This window comes from Agelaius tricolor, unplaced genomic scaffold (genome assembly GCF_023055355.1).
Source record: "Agelaius tricolor isolate 1412-34295 unplaced genomic scaffold, bAgeTri1.0.p SCAF_1, whole genome shotgun sequence".
Lineage (NCBI taxonomy): Eukaryota > Metazoa > Chordata > Aves > Passeriformes > Icteridae > Agelaius > Agelaius tricolor.
Window position 1 is genome coordinate 57,454,641 of NW_027269261.1, and position 20,195 is coordinate 57,474,835.

The 20,195-nt window shown below is 41.4% G+C and overlaps 2 protein-coding genes across 7 annotated transcripts in view; one reads left to right on the plus strand and one right to left on the minus strand.

Annotated features, from left to right (window-relative positions):
* Positions 1 to 19,793, plus strand: part of LRP11 (LDL receptor related protein 11) — a 31,329-nt gene extending 11,536 nt beyond the window's left edge. Inside the window, exons 6-8 of one of the 3 annotated variants that reach the window (XM_071435723.1) lie at positions 5,216 to 5,317; positions 11,580 to 11,651; positions 16,513 to 19,793. In XM_071435723.1, coding sequence (XP_071291824.1) covers positions 5,216 to 5,317; positions 11,580 to 11,651; positions 16,513 to 16,526 — 188 coding nt within the window. In that variant the 3' untranslated portion in view covers positions 16,527 to 19,793. Of the gene's footprint in view, positions 1 to 5,215; positions 5,318 to 5,590; positions 7,183 to 11,579; positions 11,652 to 16,512 lie in introns of those variants that run through there. The other 2 variants (XM_071435714.1, XM_071435704.1) reach the window with 2 other exon arrangements.
* Positions 12,844 to 20,195, minus strand: part of PCMT1 (protein-L-isoaspartate (D-aspartate) O-methyltransferase) — a 36,806-nt gene continuing 29,454 nt past the window's right edge. For all 4 annotated transcript variants that reach the window (XM_071435749.1, XM_071435738.1, XM_071435759.1 and 1 more), the window contains one exon: positions 12,844 to 15,042. In XM_071435749.1, the coding sequence (XP_071291850.1) occupies positions 15,030 to 15,042 (13 nt within the window). In that variant the 3' untranslated portion in view covers positions 12,844 to 15,029. The remainder of the gene's footprint in view (positions 15,043 to 20,195) is intronic.

Here is a 20,195-nt window from a genome sequence, read left to right on the forward strand (position 1 = left end):
AAGTAGGTTTTGATTTATTATTGTTAAGTTTGTTTTATACTAGGTGCAAAAAGAAAGTTGAAATGTAGGAATGCTAGAGAAATAATACAGTCTAAGAAACAAAATGTGCAGTGAACTAAACAAATATTCTGCCACAGGTTCAGCTGTGTAGGCTGATGTATTAAGGCTCCTTAAATCTCATGGGGAGTACTTCAGGAGCACATAATAAAGTACTGTTCAACTTGGGTGAGAGTAATTGCTTTTCTCCTGGTGCTAAATATTATTTCTCTCTCTTTTTTTCTTTTTTTTCTTTTCCTGAACTAGTATCTTTACTATTATGGGCTTTTTTGTTTCTGAACTCTGTCTCCAGGGCAGGATCAGTCTTTCATCATTGTAGAAAAGTCTCAGGCTTTGGTAACAAGCTACCTCAGGTGTCCGTGTACAGGTCCCCAGTATTGTTCTGCACTGTGGCTGCAACTGTGTGATGTTACAGGCAGAGCCCCAGCCCTGGCCTTGGTAAACCTCTGGAAGCTGCAATAAAATTGATGTGTCTTCTAAGGTTCATGCTGATGAATTAAAATTATCTGAAATGGCCATTATATGAAAGCAAAACTGTGTGCACAGAGCCTAGAATCAGTACAAATCCCCCACTTTTATTTCTTTACAGTTTAGAGTGATTCATGTGCCCCAAGACACAGCTTTATTTTCCAGCTGCAACAGAGCAGTGCTCAGTGCCCTCTGCTGTCGGCTCTGGAAAAGGGCACTGCCCTGGCTGGCACCTGGGCATTCCCTTCAGGGTGCTTGTACTTCATCTGTGGAGTGCAGAAGGAGTGAAAACTCCACAAAGGGAACACTCTGTGAACACTAGGCAAAGGGAGTGAAAACAATGCTGTCAAGAATTTGATGGCCTCAGTGAATTTGTGGGGACTGACAGCAAAATCCTGTCCCAAATGTTTTCCCCTTTTCTGGCAATATAGATGACCTCTAGATGACTCCTCACTGCTGACTAAAATTCTGAAGTGTGCCTCAAACCCTTCTCACTCACATAGTCTTGAGTGACACCTGATATAGGGCCACCCTAACTGAGCCATCAAACTTCCAAAGGGCTTTGCAGGCTCCAGTGGGAAGTCAGCTGCTAAGTAGGTCTCCAAAATCATTTGGCTTGTGAATCCAGGCATAAAACCAGAACTGAGGTCACCACCTTCAGCAATTGATAATCAAGGGAAGTACAATGCAGAAGCATTTTTGCATAATCATTTTCTGTGTTTACCCATTGCACAGTTGCTTGCACCAGTTTTGCTCTAAAGGTAGCCTTTTTCACAGCAGTATACAAGCAAAGAAAAAGATGCTTAGAAAATAAAGAAGTGTGATGGGGCTTCAGTGATTAGTGTACTACCAGTACCTGTTGTAATCTTCTAATTTTCAACAAGCAAGATTTCAAGCTGTTTTAATTCTTGTGGGTTTAATATTTTTCTTTTGACAGGGCTCAGTCAAAATTTAATTTTAGATGCTTAATTATTTCCCTGTGGAATAAAAGGATCCAGTCTTTACTGACCAGGAGCCCAATACTTCTAACGACAAAAAGCATCAAACAGCTCAGGGAGGTTTAAAATCACCTATGGATCGATTCCAGTTAGGGTGCATGGGGTGGGACATGAAGAGGTACTAGGTACGTGCTGGGTACATGGATCTGAAGGGCAGAAACTGCCAAAAACTGCTCTGCCAAAACCTGCTCTGAGCTGCCGTATTCTCCTGCAGACACTGAAATTTCATAGAGTCCCATGCTGTGCATTAATGATTCACAGAGTTCCAGAGAGGCCCAAGTCCTGCCCCACTGGGAAGCACCACAGCCTTTATGGAGTTGGAGAGACAGGCATCTAACCTATTCCTTAAAATCCACCCAGATCCATTAATTAGACTTCCCTCCACCAGTGCCATCTCAGGGAGGTTACAGACCAAATCTAATAATTATGTGATACAAAAATGAGAGGCACAGAAATACTGGAGCAGCTCCATAAAGCTCATCTGGAAATGTGTCCAGGAGGGCAGTAATGCTGGATGCATTTTTGAGAAGAGATAAGCAATGCTGAGCAGAAATCATACCAGCAGCCTCAAAAGTTCAGCAATTGCACTGACAGAAATCCTGTTCTGGGAGGGATTGTCTCCTGCTGCTGCTACCAAGGTAGAACCTCTGCCTCTGAATCACTGTAAAGGTCTTTGTTGGACTGAGGCAATCATGTTCTTGTTGGCCTGGAGCTGACGTTGCAAACATCCTGGCTTCTTATATACTATTTTACATAAATTTTGAAAATAAGCTTTAGTGGTCCTAATGTCACTGTGATGAAAAGCTGTCTACTTAAGATACATATTAGGGTGTATGGCTTTACAGTGGCAGCACAGGTTCTGGCTTTTCACATGCAAATGCTCCATTCAGGGCCACATTTTTCTTAATTCTCAGCTGACAGTTTCAGATCATCATGGAAATACAATCCATGGAAAGGAAAACGTGATGCTCTTAAATCAGGTGACTGCAGGCAAAGTGAAGGTTTTACCTACTAAAGACAGCATGTGGCACATTGCAGCTGGCTGCTAGACTCTGTGCTTGATACAGGAGCTTTCCATTGATTTTTAAACAAGAGAAGTTTTTCCTGAGACGTTGTAGGACTTGAGAGTTTCTTTTTTTTCCTTTTTACATTTGGTTTTTTATTAGTAGTGGCTAAAGTACCAATAAAGGCCTGTCCCTTCTGCTACTTACCTCTCCATAAACAGCTTTCATCTCTTAGAATTCAATAAAGATGTCTAAAAAAGGGACTTCCTTGTCAAATACAACCAAATTTATCTTTTCTCCTATTCTCCAAAGGATCTGGGCTAAGTTGTAATGTTTTGGACTGTGAGATAGTTCCTGGTAGCAGATATATGAGCTTTCTACCTATGAAGCTGATACTTAAGGGAACTTCCTTCTAGAATCCATTTTCTCTTAATAGATTCTCTGTTCCAAATTTCCTTTAACCTTCCCTACAGTGGCCCTTCATGCTTAGCTCTGACTTGATACAAGCTTTCAAGGATTTACACTGAAGTATGAAAATATGCAAGTCCAAGTTAAGGACTGTTTAAAACTTCTGCCTGACCTAACAGGGGATCTATTCAAAGTGAAGTGAAAAAAGCCACAACCAACCAATACAAAACCCAAAAATTATTGATTGTTTACAATGGATAAATCTTGTTCTGCATTCCTGCCTTTTCAATGGGATTCCTCTACAGTAGGGCTAGTCCAGGGGAGCACCAAGTCTGACTTTGGGATAACCCCCTCAGGCACTCAGGGCACTGAGTCTTCTGCAACAGACTCATGGTCTACTTTTGCCCTAGCTGAAAGGCCAAACATTTTCTTTCAGAGTCGAGAGTGGATGGAGGAAGAGGCATTTGATGTCAATGAAAGAGTCCTTTCTCTCTCTGCAGACATGTTTCCATGGCAGTAAAGTCACCCAGACTGCATCTCATGCAAAGGCCAGCGCAGCATTTCTGCATGGCTGCTTCCAAATAGCCCCAGTGTCTTTCTCCAGGGAAGTTCTCAAGCCTAGCTGCATATTCTGGCACTCCTGAACTTGCAGATGAATATAGAAAACACTCAGTAGCAGTACAGCACTCTGGAGTGAGCAGGGGGCTGGTTTCTAAGCAAACAGGGTCATGCAGATGGGTTGAATTCAAAAGCAGCCTGAAGATTTGCACTCCCCAGCACAGCCAAGCCAAGTGTATAAATCACCATAACAGCTTTGCATTCCCCTGGCACAGGGCCTCTGTCTGTCCCAGGCTGCCTGTGCAGTGCTGTTGGAGGCTGGCATTACAGCATTTGACTGAGTGCCCAGGCCTTAGTCATGTTTTTACTGCAGAGGCACCCACAGCAGTAGCCATAGCCTAGATCTGTAATTTAGGGTAATTGGAAGGGGCTGTAAGTGGCAATTTCCTCAGAGTAGACTAGAAAATCAAGAGAAAGCGAAAACCAAATTAAAGCCATGTAAAATGCTTTATGCCAGGCTCCTAAACTTCTTTGGGAAAATTGCTCTTTGTGTTCTAGAGATAACAGATAAGATATTGAGCAGCATTGACAGTCTCTCCAGTCATGTAAGAACAGCCACAAGTCCTAGCAAAGCAGCACAAGTCCTACACTATCCTTTATTGAAAGGATTCAATTCTTCTACCCTTCCAAAAATTTCCCACTAAACTTTTCTCCATATTTGCCAAATTTCTTTACAAGCAGTTGACTTAAATATTCCCTTTATTTAAATGGCAAGGAAACAATTTTCTAAAACAGGCATTTAGATGCAGGCTGGAGCAGCTCTTAAAAAGAGCTGATGTCTTCTGGGTATTTCCAAAATAAAGACAAATACTCATTTAGTTTAATTCAGGAAAAACAGCTGCTGGTTTTGGTGTCAGTTACATTCAGGTGGTCCTGCACATCTCTGATACCATTTGGGTATTTTAAGGCCAGTACATTCACTGTTAGGATTTTTCCAAGCCCACTTTACATGCCAGGACAACCTCAGGAGCCCAGCGAGGAGAGGGCCGTGGCTTTTTCTGCAGCATTCCCTGTGGGTCAAGTCAGTGTTTATGCACCCCAGCCAAAATGGCAGGGCAGTAAAGCCACAGCCTGGGAGGCTGCCTTCTGCCTTGGAGTGGGAGCATTAGCATGGACTTTCATGACAATACCAATGAAACAATTTAGGCTTTAATTAGCAGTCATGTGCATCTGCTGCTGCCATTGCCAGGGACACCTTCTGCAGCTCTTCAGAGCTGGTGCTGGTGGGTGGGACTTACACACAGTGCATGTTCCAAGCTAATTGACTTAAACACTTCCTTAGCACCCACCACTACATGTAATTCCAATTACAACATTTCACATTCATATTCTACAGATTTTGCAGCATAGTGTGTTTCTGCTAGCTGTATAACAGTTCTGAAGGCTGCCAGCAAATGTATCACAGCACAAAGTGTCCTTGCTTTTAGTTGAGATGCACTGTGGTTTGGGATGTAAAATTGAATTTAAATTTTAGCTTCAGTTTCACATTATTTCAAAAATTCAAGTCATACAGTCGAAGTCAGAAGTTCTCAAACTGTTCTTTTGTTTGTTTTTTTTCCCGTAAGTTTAAGCGCTTCACATTATTCAATACTAGTATCCTGTGGATAAGATTTCCTGGTCACTGAACTGCAGTATTTATTTATCTTGCTTGATTTTGTGCAGATAACAGTTCCTCAGGGAAAAGAACAGATGATAAAAATGGGGATGGCATAATGATGCCAAAGAGAGATCAGCTTGGAGGTGGTCGCCCAGTCCCAGAAACAGGTAAGACCTACCCTGTGAATTAATTTTGAATTACATCAGTTTTTCAGTCAGGTGCTATAGATACAGATAAAGTGGTCAAGAATTGAATAATGTACTTACATATTCTGAACTGTCCTTAACATGATCTTGCAGTTTAGTTTCATAGTATGAGTTGTTCCAATTACTAACATCTAAGTGGTAGACTAGCTGTATTTTTAAAGAAAAATTTCAGGTTTTCTCTACCAGTGTCTCACTGTGTTAAATAAAATGTAATTTCTCTTGACCTCATTGTAGGTGCTGTGTTACCCTTAGCCTTAGGCTTGGCAATCACTGCTTTGCTGCTGCTTATGGTTGCTTGCAGACTGCGCTTAGTGAAACAGAAGCTCAAAAAAGCCCGACCCATTACATCTGAAGAGTCTGATTACCTCATCAATGGGATGTATCTCTAAAACCTGGATTTGGGTCAGTTGTTTTCTCCCCTTTCTCCTGTGTCCATGAATCTCTGCCTCTATAAAAGGACCAAAATCCTTAGCTTATTTTCAAGTGTAGAAGAAGCCTATGAGATGAAGAACATACTCTTCCCCTTTAGTGATAATATAAAAAGTGGGTAGATGACGTTGCTCAGAAAATAAGAAACATTCAGGCTCTGGAGAGTAGCTCTAGTTGATTGTTGTGCAGAAGACTCTGCAAGGTGGGGAGACCGCAAACTGGATGTGGGGTGCCCATGCCCTCCCCGCACAGTTGGGGTCTCAGCCAGGGCTGAGTGCACCCCAGGGCCCGTGCACTGGGGCAGCCAAGGCTCCACAGCCTGGCTGTGTTGGCCAAGGTGTGGGGGGAAGCCTGTGCCATCCCGCTCTTCTCAGTGCTGCCACCACTGTGGGGACCTGGATGCTCCAGCCAACACATTCCTTCACCGTCCTGCAGAGACCAGTTGTGTTCTTTCCACCTGATGCACTGGGAGTATTTTCATTAAAGAATGTGTCTTGCTTTGTTAATTAAAAGCAGTGGCTATCCAGGCACCAGCTTTTGCAAAGAAAATTGGGATTTAAGGAAGAAAGCATGTTATTTTCACTTGGTGTAAACTTCTGTGCTGCTAGCAGACAGCCATGCTTGCTAAATGCTGAAATGAAAAAATGCAGCTCCTCAGCGGTTGAGCTTGGACTTCCCAGTGCTCAACAGCAGTCGTGTACTGCTGCCTAAAGAAGCTGTGGGTGCCCCATCGCTGGCAGTGTTCAAGGCCAGGCTGGATGGAGCCCTGAGCAACCTGGTCTGGTGGAAGGTGTCCCTGCCCTGGCAGGGTGATTGGAGCTAAATGATCTTTAAGGTCCTTTCCAACCCAAATTCCTCTATGATTCCTTGTACAATCCCGGAGCTGTGTCTCTCCCTGGAGCTCAGGGCTTGTTCAGCCTTTTCCACATCCAGCCTACCACCCTGACACAGTGTGAGAACAGCACACAGCAGTTTCTGCCCAAGATGATGGCGTGTAGGATTCCTGCTGGTTATCCCATAGCTCCCTGCAAAGCTTGAAAGCTTCGGTGATCTGCCCTCACCCCAGAAAAATTCTCATAGAATTAGAGCAAGTAATTGATATGTGTGAGTGAACTGCAGATGTGTTACCAGTAAAATGTGTACAGTACATGTTATATACATATATACACACACACTGTGCTGTCTGTCTTGTTTGGCTGTCCCAAGGATGTCACATTCCTCATGGGTCTCAATAAAACCAGAGTCAAATGAGGCATGCATTGTTTTGTATGTTGTCTTTTGTACTTCAGTAACTTTGAGTCAGCAAGAATATTGCCATGGTATACAAATAGTTATTCAAGTAATTTGTTCTTGATTACTTTATGTAAAATAGCTCTAATAAACCGATTCTATTCTTATATTTATTGCATTGTCTTTCGTTTCCATTGCCAGCTAAATTCTGTGCTACAAGACTGCATCATGAGAGCAGACAGAATTTCTTTCTCCTTTCTGTGAAACAGCCTTACAAGGAGCTGGAATGTGTATGGTGGGGGAAGTTGTTGAGATACTTATTTCAGGGAGACCGAGAAGGAAGGGCATCTGCCTGTGTGACCTGTCTCTTGAGCTGAGCAGGACAGCAGTTGCAGGGCTGGCTGTGCCAGCCACTCAGGGAATCTGGTTGCCAGTGCTCCTTGCTCATGCCACATGAAGCAAAGTCTGGTTGTTTGTACTTCAGTGTTACAGTGGGGCCAGGAGACCATCTGAGGATGCTGGCCATTTCCAGTTTGGAGTACAGCCTCTCTTCCATCCCAGCCCCCAGAAGACATGGCAAATAGCACAAGACCCAAAAGGCCACATTTTAAATACAGCCTTCTAGGGAAGACTCACTGCCCATTTGATTGGGGTCTTATTTTCCATTATTGAAATTTGTATTGGGTTTTAATTAAGTACCTAAATGTCCTTCACCACCTTACCAAAGCAGAAGAAAGGTGGTCCTTTCTCTCTGTGCCCACTGTGCTCCTATTACCAAAACCCATTACCCTGGCACACGGCCAGCAGCAGAACAAAAGGTTTGGTTTTGTTCTGCCGGGCAGGACAACAGCAAGATCTGGCACAAAGCACAAGCCAGTGCAGCCATGGTGCAAGAGGCTGCTCAGCTTTCCAGTCACTCTCCCCAACAGTAGGCTTTGTTTCTGTGCTGCTGCTAGTGAATAAACCTTCATGGATTTTGCATATTCCAGCTGAGAATGAATGCCTGCAAGCAGAGCGCAGCAGACAGCAAGCAAGGTAGAGGAGTCTGGAGTCTGGTTGGTGCTGCCCTAGAGTGGCCAGTCTTCCAGGGACTCTTTTTTCTGGGATGGGAGATGGTGACGATTGCTGCCCTCCGGGCCTCCAGCTTAAGGCCTATTACTTCCCAGGTGACAGCAAACTCCACGGCTGGAGTGAAATAAAATAGTTTTCACCTTACCAGAGAGCCTGGGGGCATTGTCAGCTGGATGGAGAGCAAGACAAAGTTGGCAAAGTAACAGACTGGCTTGGCAGGTCCTGCAATTCACACACACACACTGGTCTCAATACCGTGTGTTTGCATTTAATGGCTTTCATGCTATTTCATTTTAAGTAAGTCATACTGAACTACTGAGCTAGAGCACACCTGGGAGTAGCAGAAAATACTGTAAACATGCTCAGGATGTTTTTCCCCTTCTCCCCAGGCAGCTCACAGTCACTGCCTCCTGCTGACTTAGCTTCTGTAGCCCCTTCCCAGCCACTCCCAAGAATGGGGCTCTCCCTCTGATGTCAAAGGAGTGCTCAGAGCAGGCAGTGCTTCCAGTTCATCTTCATGGCTGCTTTACTAAAACTGCATTCGTGGCCTGCCATGCAGACCCCAGAGCTGGGGAGTTTTACACAGTCACAGATCACAGAATGTGTCAAAAGGGACCTACAAGTGTTTATCCTGTAGAAGACGTGAGACGCTGTGTGGAAGTCATCACTATTTGAAGTCTGTCAGATCTGTTTCTCCTGTCCTAAACTGATGTTTGTCTATCCACATATCTGTGAATATGCTTATTCCACCTATTCTTACCAGTATCTTAGATAAGCAGAGAATATTGACTACCCTGACTGCATAGCCCTGTGGAAGTTGCTCCTCTGTGTATTAGGAGAGGTCATCAAAATTTATTTTGTCAGTGTATTTTAATGTTGATCAAGATTCTAATTTCACTTAGACTGTTTTTTAAAAACTGTTTTGCCCTTCAGACAGCTTAAGGACACAAATTACTTCAGAGTAGCAAACAATACAATACTTACCTAAGTTTGATCCATATTTAGAAGTAAGGGGTTTTTTTCCATAATATGGGCTGCTTGCTGCCCACTTTTGCAGGGGATGCTAGCCTGAACATCTCACTGTAATCATTCCATAGCACTATAGGATAATAGCAGGGGCAGTTCCAAGAGCACATTTGCAAAACAAAAAGGCTGAAATAGGTCAGTGTGATGCTCCATTTGCTTTTCAAATCCTAGATAAAGGATAAGAGTTTCAATCCCAAACTGCACAGAGCCAGCCAGAGGCATGAACCAATAGCAACACAAACACGCCACCCCAAAACAAAGGGAGAGCCTTTCTAGTAAGCCCTAACAGAATCCACAGTCATGCATCACTGAGGTCTGTGCTGGCTGTTTTCATGTGCATCAGGAATGGGGATTTTTCAGTTTCTAATGGCAAAAGCTAAAAGAGTAAGGGCAAAGGGCAAATCTTCTTCTATAGAAGATTCAGAGAGTGCTGATGGGCATAAAGATCAGACAGAGGCAATAAACAGAGTAATTAATATGAAAAAGAGCCCATGACACAATTGGTCTGAGCTGAGTGACAGGGAAACATGCTGTAAATAAGGAATATTTAAAGGGGGAAAAATTGTGTAAAAGTAACTCTGCTCTATATTTTTCAAATAATAGTTATTTAAAATAGCTGAAAAAGTGAGCTGCACTCTGCACTGGAGTCCTGAAACACAAAGAGAAATCTAGAACGACTGGATCAGCAAACTTCAGGAGCAAGTTTTTAAATACACCTGCTAAAATTTTAATTTTTGCAGTTATAAGGCTCCTGGCTGATAGTTATAAACCCCTCATAAATCAATGAAAAATGTATTTTGAGCAAGCTGGCAGAAACCAGACACAGCAGAAAGGTTCTGTGAACAACTGAGAGTTGCCACTTCCTTGGCCAACAGAAATGTATAATCAATCCTGTTCTAAAGAGGGCAGAGCAAGACATTTTAACATAGTTCTTAAAACTACTAGATCCTAATGCATTAAAGAGATGAATTTGAGATTTCTACACTCAAACGAAATGCCTGGACAACACAGATACAGAGAGAGCAGGGAACTTGAATAAATGCAGGACTGTAAAGGACTTGAAAGCAGGCAGCCCAGTGGAAGATGGGGCCTATAGGCTAATTCCATGCCCATGAGAAGACTGTCCTGAGGCTGCCTCTATATCCAGAGGAGAGGAGCTTCTCTAGAGCTCTGATCAGAGCAGTAGCCTTGGCAGGTGCTCTGAATCACCCATTTTCCTAACCAGAGGCCTTTGAGAGTGTCCTCCTAGTCCATAAGGCACCTGCAATAAAAGTTACTGATTTATCTGATGCTACTTCTACATTATAGCTGAAAAAGGATTTGGCAGAACATAATAAACAAGACATATGGCCTGTTAACAGTACAAACACATAAAATGCAAACATAAGCCCAACTTAGCTGAAAAAAGGACTTCAGCTTCTCAGAAGCATTAGGGAATGTTTTCAAGAGTATCTAGCAGGTCAGTTGCTCAGAAGCATATGATGAAAATGGCTGGACTAAAAGAAACCTTAGAGAATCAAAGTGAGATCTCAGAGTAACTCCAACAACAGTCTTTATGAAAATAGTCTCTTGTTGCTAAAAAAGTTTTGCTAAAAGGCACAGAATTGTCTCAAGTTCTATGATGAGATACAGGGTTATTTTCATTTCTCCTTCTGAAGCTTTCAGGCAATTCTCAATGGGCAGCTGGATCTCCTCCATACATATTTCAGCAATAGCTATGTCCACTCAATTAATAATTTAAAGAAATACAATTTTAGTTCCCAAGCACATCCTGCTGAGCATCTCATTAACACCCTGCCAAGAGCATGAGAGAACAGTAACAGCCTTTCATAGGAAAATTCAGAGTGCATCAGCTGCAGCATGAATTTGTGCTGTAGTAGTAAAAAACTACTACCTGGAACAGAAAGCAGCCCTGTTTGTCAAGGATGAAGTGTGGGAGGTAAATAGGCCAGGTAGAGGGAAGTTTACATCACCTCTGCCAGCACTAGGCCAAGTTTTAGTCCAGGCTTATTTCCTCAGACCTGGCTGAGGCATGGAATCCCAAACCTTGCCAGCTGGGGGGTCTGAGCACACAAGTGTGTGTTATTTACAGTAAAAGCAAAGGGGGGTTATGATTCCTTAAGAGTGTCTGACTTACCACAACTGGTCTGCAGTTCACAACCTTTCACAGTTAAATGCAGATGACAAAACTCAAATAGATTCAACAAAGGCAAAATGCATGAACCCACAAAACTAACTTAAACCCCATGCTTGAAGCCATTGTATACCACAGTACTTAAACTCTAATTTACCCTTCCTGATCTACGAAGTCTGAACATCTTGAAATGCAAAAGACCAATTTCAGACCTCATCATCTCCTGCGTCTCCCTGTGCCATCTGTGAGGCAACACTTCCCCTCTGAATTTTTTTGTTTGGTTCTGCACAATGGGCATGTGTGACCTCACCATCTGCCTTTTTTCTGAACCAGGACCACCCATCATTCACTTCAGCAGAATACCTCTTCCACATTGCTTGGGACAGGGATCAAGGTTCCATAAAGGTAACTATCCATCTTTTGAACTGCATCCTAATATGTTTAAAATCAGCTGAATAGAACCGAAGTTACAAATCATGAGCATGGTTTGTGTTACTTATCTTTTGTATCGTGTCAAAGTTCAGAAGGAATTGTCTCACATCTTCCTTCTGTGAACTGCATTTTAATCAAAAGCAGCACAACCTTGGGCACATTAATGAGTAGAAGGAAGAAAACACTGCTACTGTAAGAAAGGGTTAACACCCTTCTTCCTGGCAGAAAGGAGAGTACTAGTTCAGAATTTTCCTCCGAGTATTTTACTTTACTTCTTTTTGCTGATGGGTTAATTACACAGTCTCTCCACACTCAAAAATCCTGGAGCTTGTCACCCTGTCACAAAAACACTGCACATGTGGAGAGAACTGCTGCCAGCTGCAAGCTCCAGAGCCTACCACGTAGAGCCCCCTGGCTCCAGGCATTATTGCCCGTTTCAAACTCGATGACTACAAAACATTTCAGGAATCATCCAGGTGGCTTCATCAGCAGTGCTGGTGCACACATGCTGTGTGCTGGTTTCCTTCCAGAAAAAGTCATGTTATGGGCTCTGTGGCCTCAAGCCAGCTGACCAGTCTGAACAGAAAAAGTACACAGGTCATTCCTGCTACATAAACAGAAAGCATCCCTACAGCACATCAAACTCCTCTGTGGAGAGCTCACAACTCTTGGTGGGTTTTCAAGATAAAGGTACTGGCTTTCTAAGGCTTCTACTGTCTGGATCCCAGACACAACCGGATAAGCAACTCAGAGTTCAGCCAAGCTGCTCTGACTTAGAGGTGATAGTAACAGCCCAGTGGAACATGACTGCACCTCTTATAAAGAGGGAAAGCTTTAATCCTTCCAAGTGGCAAATCACACTCTCCAAGGTAGCTGAATTCAACTATGGACAGCAGACAGAACTGTGCACAGAGCCTGTTTACAGCTCAACACACAGATGTGGGTTTCAGAAATTCCAAACAGACACCAAAAACCCCACTTACATTCCAGGTAGTATTAACAGGCTTTGTAAGTGATGTAATACATTAATTGACTGAAAATGGACACATAGTTCTCGTCAGTTAGCAAACAAGTATTTTTATACATATTTTCTTTTGGATATGTAAAATCCTGTTGAAGGTTAAAAAACAACAAAACCAACCACAAAATCAGGCAGACACCTAGATACAGCTTCTTCTCAAATTGTTTTATTTGGCAAAGTAGCAATTCAGACAGTTCACACAGCATTTATTCAAGCTCTTCAAGTCTTCTGCATTTCAACTTGTCCTTGTCTCCAAGTTTTTACTTCAGAACCATTGCTCCATCATGGAGGAGTTTCCATTTTTGACTCCTAAATGCTACTCCTGGATACTCCTTTCTGTCCGAGTACCTTGACTGTCATCAACCCCTTCAGTGGAGTGGGTGCACTATTCCCACCAGCCTTGGTCCCTGAAGCTTTATACCTCCTGAAGTGGTTCTCCCCCAGGAAGCTGTCATCGGGTCTCAGCTTTAACACCACTTCCAAGTCAGGCTAGCTTATTACACTGTGTCCAGAGACAGGAATTTGGATACAGTTGAGCTCATATCTTTCATTTAACTGATTAAATTAGTGAGAAGATGTAAATAAAGCTGAACTCAAACTGAAAGATACAGCGACCAAAAGGTTGAACGTTAGCATGCATCAGTTATTTCACTTCAACACCAAGAACTAGAGTCACAGTTGATTGTGGATTAGTACAAATTTGTCAGACGCAAGTGGATTTTTCTGGATTGTATTTTCTAGAATACGTACTATATTAATTTCTTTATAAGATTAATCTTGTGCATGTGCTCCCAGGCTGCAGTCAAATCAGGAGGTGGTACATTAACTTCCAAACATCTAAATAAATTAAGTCCTATAGTATCTTTCACAGAGGAACAAAATGGGGCTGGCCTTTGTTCCTTTTCCGTATTCAGAGGCCTTTGAATTATAGCCTTTATGCTTTCAGGGATTAATCCTATCACAAAATTATTGCTCTTCCACCATAGGAAGTTGTTTTAGGTTTTTTTTCCAGAGATCACTGTAGGTTGTTTTATTCCATAATCCTTCCTATCAGAAAAAAAAAAATAAGGATAATATGCTGTTTACTTTAATTCCAGGTTGCTCAAACATGAGCAAGGTGACGGAAGACACCCTTTCCCCCTTTCCCTAAGCAGCCCACCTTACTGTACTGCTTTGCAATTTCCTGTTGACATTTTACAGTACCAGAACACAAAACTTATGTCAGAAAAAAAGGTTTATAGCCTTCCAACAATTCTTCTATATGAAAACTGAACAAGTGCATCTATGTGTACTTAGGAGTCCAGAATTCTTTCCCATGTGTTCCTTTTGCAGCAATTTAGAATTTACTTTCTAAAAAGCCAGAATTTTTCCTGGGTGTCCACAGTTATAAAAATAACAATGTTAATACAGCAAATGGCTTTACCAAAAGCAACTTTCTTTTAGAACCAAAGGAGGTTTGGGCTTTTAATAAAGAACCTAGCAATCCATATATCAGATTATCTACCCATCCTAATCTTCCACACAAGCACAAAACCCCCCCTTTTGCTTTTAACTTCATTTGGCAAAGCAGCATTGCATAAATTGTTCAGTGATTGGAACACACCTCACCTCACATTTATGGAGTTAGCTCCATGTGTATCATACCAGCACTGAGCTATAAACCACAACAGAATTTCAAGATTACATTAATCAATTTTAGAAGGAAAGGGAAAACCATGTCTGTTATGTCCAGCTTGAGCAGCAATGTTTGATAAGAGTGGTCACCTACCTCTGATGTCTTGAAATTTAATATATACAAATGCCTGGTTTTAAGGTAAAAAAGCAGCTGATTGTATCTACTACATGCTAGTCTATGACACCATGTCAAAAGCTTAGAAAGGAAGTTCATCTCCTTTTAGTAGCATCTAGCAGACGTTGGAACACAGAAAACCTGGTATTACCTACGTAGTGTCATAAGGTGCACAGAAGCAGTTTGACCAAGGGACACAGGAGCCAAGAGAAGTGAGTGTTCAAGTTCCCCCATCAACATTAGAGTTCACAAGCTACAGGTCTTTATCTGCAGTTTTGCAGAAATTCACTTTGAACAGATGAAAGTGAAATAAAGGCATGTTAAATAAAACAATGCCCACATAAAACTTTCCATCATTTCTTCATCAGATTTGCCTTGAGCATCTAAAAAAATAAAACAAACACCACGCTGTTCCATGCTGATAACAACAGTATAACAAAGTCCAAAACAAGCTGCAATGCTGTTGGTTTTCAAAAAGCTTTTAGAACAGGAGATGAGCAGTCCACTGTAACACTATGTTTGGGTCAAGATGATGTAGCTTTTACAATTCATCCCTGTAGAAAGAAAACACATGCAGTTATGTTTCTTCTCCCCTTGGAAATGGTATTTGAAAAGTTTTGATATTGAATCAGGTTACATTTAAGTGCTCACGCACATCAGCAAGACTTTAGAAATCTCTTCAAGCATTTGAAAAAAAAAAACAAACACCAAAGGAAAGGCAACAGCAATCCCATATAATCTCATACTACTATGTGACTTATTGTGAAATATGAGTCCCTCTATTTTACATTTAATGGATCACTTGCTTTAAGGAAACCCCCCCCTCCACTGCACAGCTAGTAACACAGCTACCTGCCATCCGTATCCTGCTGGCTACACACTGGAAAGCAACTGAGCCAACTTACTAGACAGAGTATTGGCAAAACCCATCCTCTGTAGCTGCCAAAAAGGCAAGTTTAGCTTCAGCTGCAGTCTCTCAAGAAAGCGGGAACACTCACGAGTGCATCCCTGTTATGCAGTTTGTACCACTTAGTTTATTTATTTCTCAGAGGAACTCGATTAGCTCCTGAAGGAGCTACAATAAATGAGGAGTAGGTTGTGGAAAGGCTGGGGGCAGGGCAGTGTGTGTGTGAGTCTGTGTATGAGCTAAAAGGAGATCTAGTTAGGAGAAAGGATGAATCAAGAAGTCTCTCTAAATCACTGAAAGGAATCTAGAAAATGCAGAGGTTTGATCCTGTAGGACATTTAAAACACATTGAAACAAGAAACCCATAGAACCTATATTCCAACCATAAAGTTATCATATAGTAGTGATTTGTTTAAATATTTCTAAAGCATTAATATTAATGCAAAACACCCATCAAATCTGAAAGCTGTGCACTGTGCCACTCTGAGCAGTGGAAAACTCAAAGAGAAGTGTTTTGCCTTTTTTTTGACAAGGCACAAACAATCTAAAAATTCAGAATGAATTTGCTGCAATTTTTCTTTTAGTAGGTGCATCAGCCTCATTAGCTGAAGCAAACACTGTCTGAATTAGAAAAAAACTCAGTAATGTGATTGCTGGCTCAATACACAATAGTATTTCCAGCTATCATGCAAACTAATCCACAAAAATATAGTTCTACATGCACACATACAAAACCTTTAAGTTCCAAAGACATTATTATGCTCCAGGAATCATACAGCATGGAATGACAGCATGCAAAACATTGTAAAAGCAACTGAAAAGGCTGTAGAAACTAGTGCTTAAATGACTAGTTTTCTATCTAACGCAGGTGGGATGCAAACGTTGTGATTTGTAAATGATAAATATTTGCATTCTTTGCACTTTGCACTGCCTCCTAATAGTAAAGTACTAATCACACAGCTTTAGAGCACTGCAGTAATTACACACAGCAGAAAAAAGCAGGAGGCAGAAGAACACATCTTGGCAGGGATAAAGAAAAATCTGTTTATAGCTAAAGGTTTGGAAGCTTTCCGTATTTGCCTATCTCACAGAATGGGTATTTGCTTACTTTAAACAGAGAAAAAGAAATGAACATCTGATACCCAGTTTAAATGCAGTGCCAGTGAATTCAGGACAAGCGCTTCATTCATCACTAACACTTCCAGGAGCTGCATCATCAGTTAATTTTTACATCTTCAAGAAGTGTATGTAAGTAATGACTACTGCTGTTGCTGGCGCTGTCTCATACGCCTAATTGTGGGTGTGATTTTAATCCTGATTCCTACCACACACTCACAGCTTTATAAAACCCTGGTCTTTTACTGTGACAAGCAATTCATAATCCTTCAAATACAAGGCAGATCCTCAAGAAACTGTAAGCCTAAGAAACATTCTGTATTTACTTTGAAACTATTAAACACAATGATTCTACCCAGCCACAAATGTTAGCAGGGCTTTTGCATATTGTTGCTAATGCACTTAAGGTATTTAAAGCGTGGGTCTGTTTTTTTCTTTTCCAAAATGATATTTCTACTTAAAACATATAAGCATTATATAAATTATTTATATAAATTATATAAATAATTTTAAATAAATTATACTAGCATGGCAATGTTTTAATTGTTGGTATTTTTCATTGCTTTAACATATTCCTGACCACTACATCCTGTATGTGACATTCAAAATAAGGATTTTCATATTTTAATTTTTAGAACATTTACTGTATTAAAAGGGGATCACTTTCCTCAAGGTTTTTCACTTGCTCCTCACTACTCATTAATCTAACAACAGCATGCCAGCCCAAACCCATCCCCAATGTAAGTATTAAAATTATACAGCATTTATTTTCTACAGATAGAAGTTGAATTTTTTTGTGCATTATTGGAGTGTATGTATTAGAAAGTGCCAGAAAAGTCTCAGATCACCTGATAGGTAACAGCTGTCAGCTTTCTCCCTAACGTAGCACAGCTTGCAGACATAAATACATATTGCAAACCAGCATCAGCTGACCTGAGCTGATCCTGTATGGATCGGAAGCTGCCAAGCTATGAAATCCACCAGGTTTCAGCGACTGGTAAGAATCAGGATATATTATCCTATCCTCCCAGTGGTACAACAAAACCTATCCTGCTAGTGCTTAAAAGGAGACTCAAAATTGCTCTTTCCTTGTTAAAACTATCCTATTGTCCTCTAGAGCCACAGGAAATATCTACTAATTTGTATTCTTTCTGGCCACAGCTATTTACTGTGACTCTTACACAACTCACATAATTTCTCTCCACCTTCATATATGCACTCCTTCCAATCTCCTTACCAGCTCCTGCTTAGCAAGCAAAATATATATTTAGGGTTTAAGTCACCACAGTAGTCCTTCTCAGGCTTTTGGAATTGCAGCAAGATCTATCAACTGAGGCATCAAAGCAACTTTGTAAGCTCAAGTTAAAGCAAATTTCAGAAGTCATTAGCTCAAAGCTAGTATTCTTGAAAAAAATGTAAGAAAGTTTGAAAAATTTTTGCTTGCTACTAGGGAAAACATATACATGAATATTCTACAATTCCCATTATGAATATCCAACAAAAAAACCAAGAAACATTCTCAGAAAAAATCTAATATGCACCTTTTCAGGTAAATTATAAACTGCAAAGACTCAATCTTATCAACAATAAGTCTGGGATACAAGTTATGCAGCTTTGGGATCCCTCGCTGCCACTTTAGTGAAAGGCATTCAAATTAAATATCTGAACAAACATTTATAAATCTATCTGAAGTCTGTATCTCACTCTTTTAGATCCATTTCCATTTTCTTGTCATTAGGCAGCATTTGACTTTCCCTTCTCAATATGTCATTCATCTATGAAAAATATGGTGTCACTACTGAAAGTGAAATTCAGAGTGCAGCCTTTTATGAATTAGAAATACAGCATCTACTCAGTGTTTCAGCAGCCCATTATTTCTCCCTTTATAACTTTAAAGATGCAGTATTTAGACTTCAAGCATTTTAGTCTGGAAAGGTGCTATTATAAAATATTTATTATTTGCTATGATCAATCAATTTGCTATGATAAAATTGAGAATAAATTGAAATGATAAAGGAATTTTTTTCTGTAATCTACTGTTTTAGATATATCACATACACTTTTACAATACATAATTGTATTGGGTTTGCCTGGCAAGTTTTGATAGTGGCAGGGGGGTGCTGCAGGGGTGGCTTCTGTGAGAAGCTGCCTGAACCTTCCTCCAGGTTCTACAGAGCCAACACCAGCTGGCTCCTAGACAGACCCTCCACTGGCCAACACTGAGCCAGTCAGCAATGGAAGCAACACCTCTGTGGTAACACATTCAAGAAAGAAAAAAGTTATTGTGCAGAGAAGAGCAGGGTGAGAACGTGAGAGGAACAGCCCTGCAGACAGGCAGATCAGGGGAGGAGGGGAAGGAGCTGCTCCAGGTACTGGAGCTGAGATTCTGCTGCAGACCATGGTGAAGCAGCTTTGCCCCTGCAGCCCATGGAGGACCTCAGGGATGCAGAGATCCACCTGCAGCCTGTGGAGGAGCCTATGCTGGAGCAGGTGGATGCCTGAGAGGAGTCTGTGATGCTGTGGGAAATGTGGTGGAGCAGGCTCCAGGCAGGGGCTTGCAGCCCCATGGATAGAGGAGCCCATGCTGGAACAGGTTTCCTGCAGGACTTGTCACCCTGTGCAGAACCTACTCTGGAGCAGGCTGTACCTGCAGGACTGCATCCAAGAACAGCGACCCACCTTGCAGCAGTTCATGAAGAACTGTAGCCCATAGGAAGGACTCATGCTGGAGAAATTCATGGAGAACTGTGTCCTGTGGGAGGGAGCCCACACTGGAGCAGAGGAAAGACCCTTCTCCTTGAGCAGCAGCAGGAAGAACGTGTGACAAACTGACTGACTGTAAACCCCATTCCTTACCTCCTTGCACTGATGGGGGGCAGGTCGTAGAGCTAGGAAGGAAGAACAAGAGGTGCAGGAAAGGTGTTCTTAAGGTTTGTTTTACCTCTCATTATCCTGCTTTGATTTTGCTTGGCAATAATTTCAATTAATATCCCCAAGTCAAGTCTGCTGTACCCACAGTGGTAATTGGTGAGTGATCTCTGCCTGTCCTTAACTCACAATGGAGCCTTCTGTTGTGTTCTCTCTCCTCTGTCCAGTTGTGGAGGGAGAAGCTTTGGTGAGCACCTGGCATTCAGTCAGGGTCAAACCACCCTGATACATAATTCATAATTCTTAAGTTTAACCTAAAATATTTTGTGCAGATATTCTTTTTGCCAAAATAAAATAAACTTAAACCATAATCATTACTCTGCATGGCCTGAGGAATTCCAGCAAACAATACCTGCTAATTTCAAACTAAATTGGTCAACTAACTCATCAGGGGCACTTGAAACACTGAATAAAGAGTTTCCAAGCAGAAACATATTAAAATGTATCCTCATAAGTACATTTTCCAAAAGAGTGTTAATCATGGTTTATGTATAGATAAGTGGGATACAGTAACAGCCCCAGTTTAGTCATTGAAGTTTTTGTTCAGAAAGGTCATACTGTCATTATACTTTTGTATTTTATAAGCAAATATAAATTCAGCATGACATTTATAAATAATTTCTACTAATACAATATGTAAGACAAAAGTAGTTTTTTAAAAGCTGCCTATCTGGAAATCAAATCCAAAATGCAACAGAGATTCATTGCTGTTATTTACACTTATTCTCTTATGCCTCTGTATCAGCAGTAGTGAGG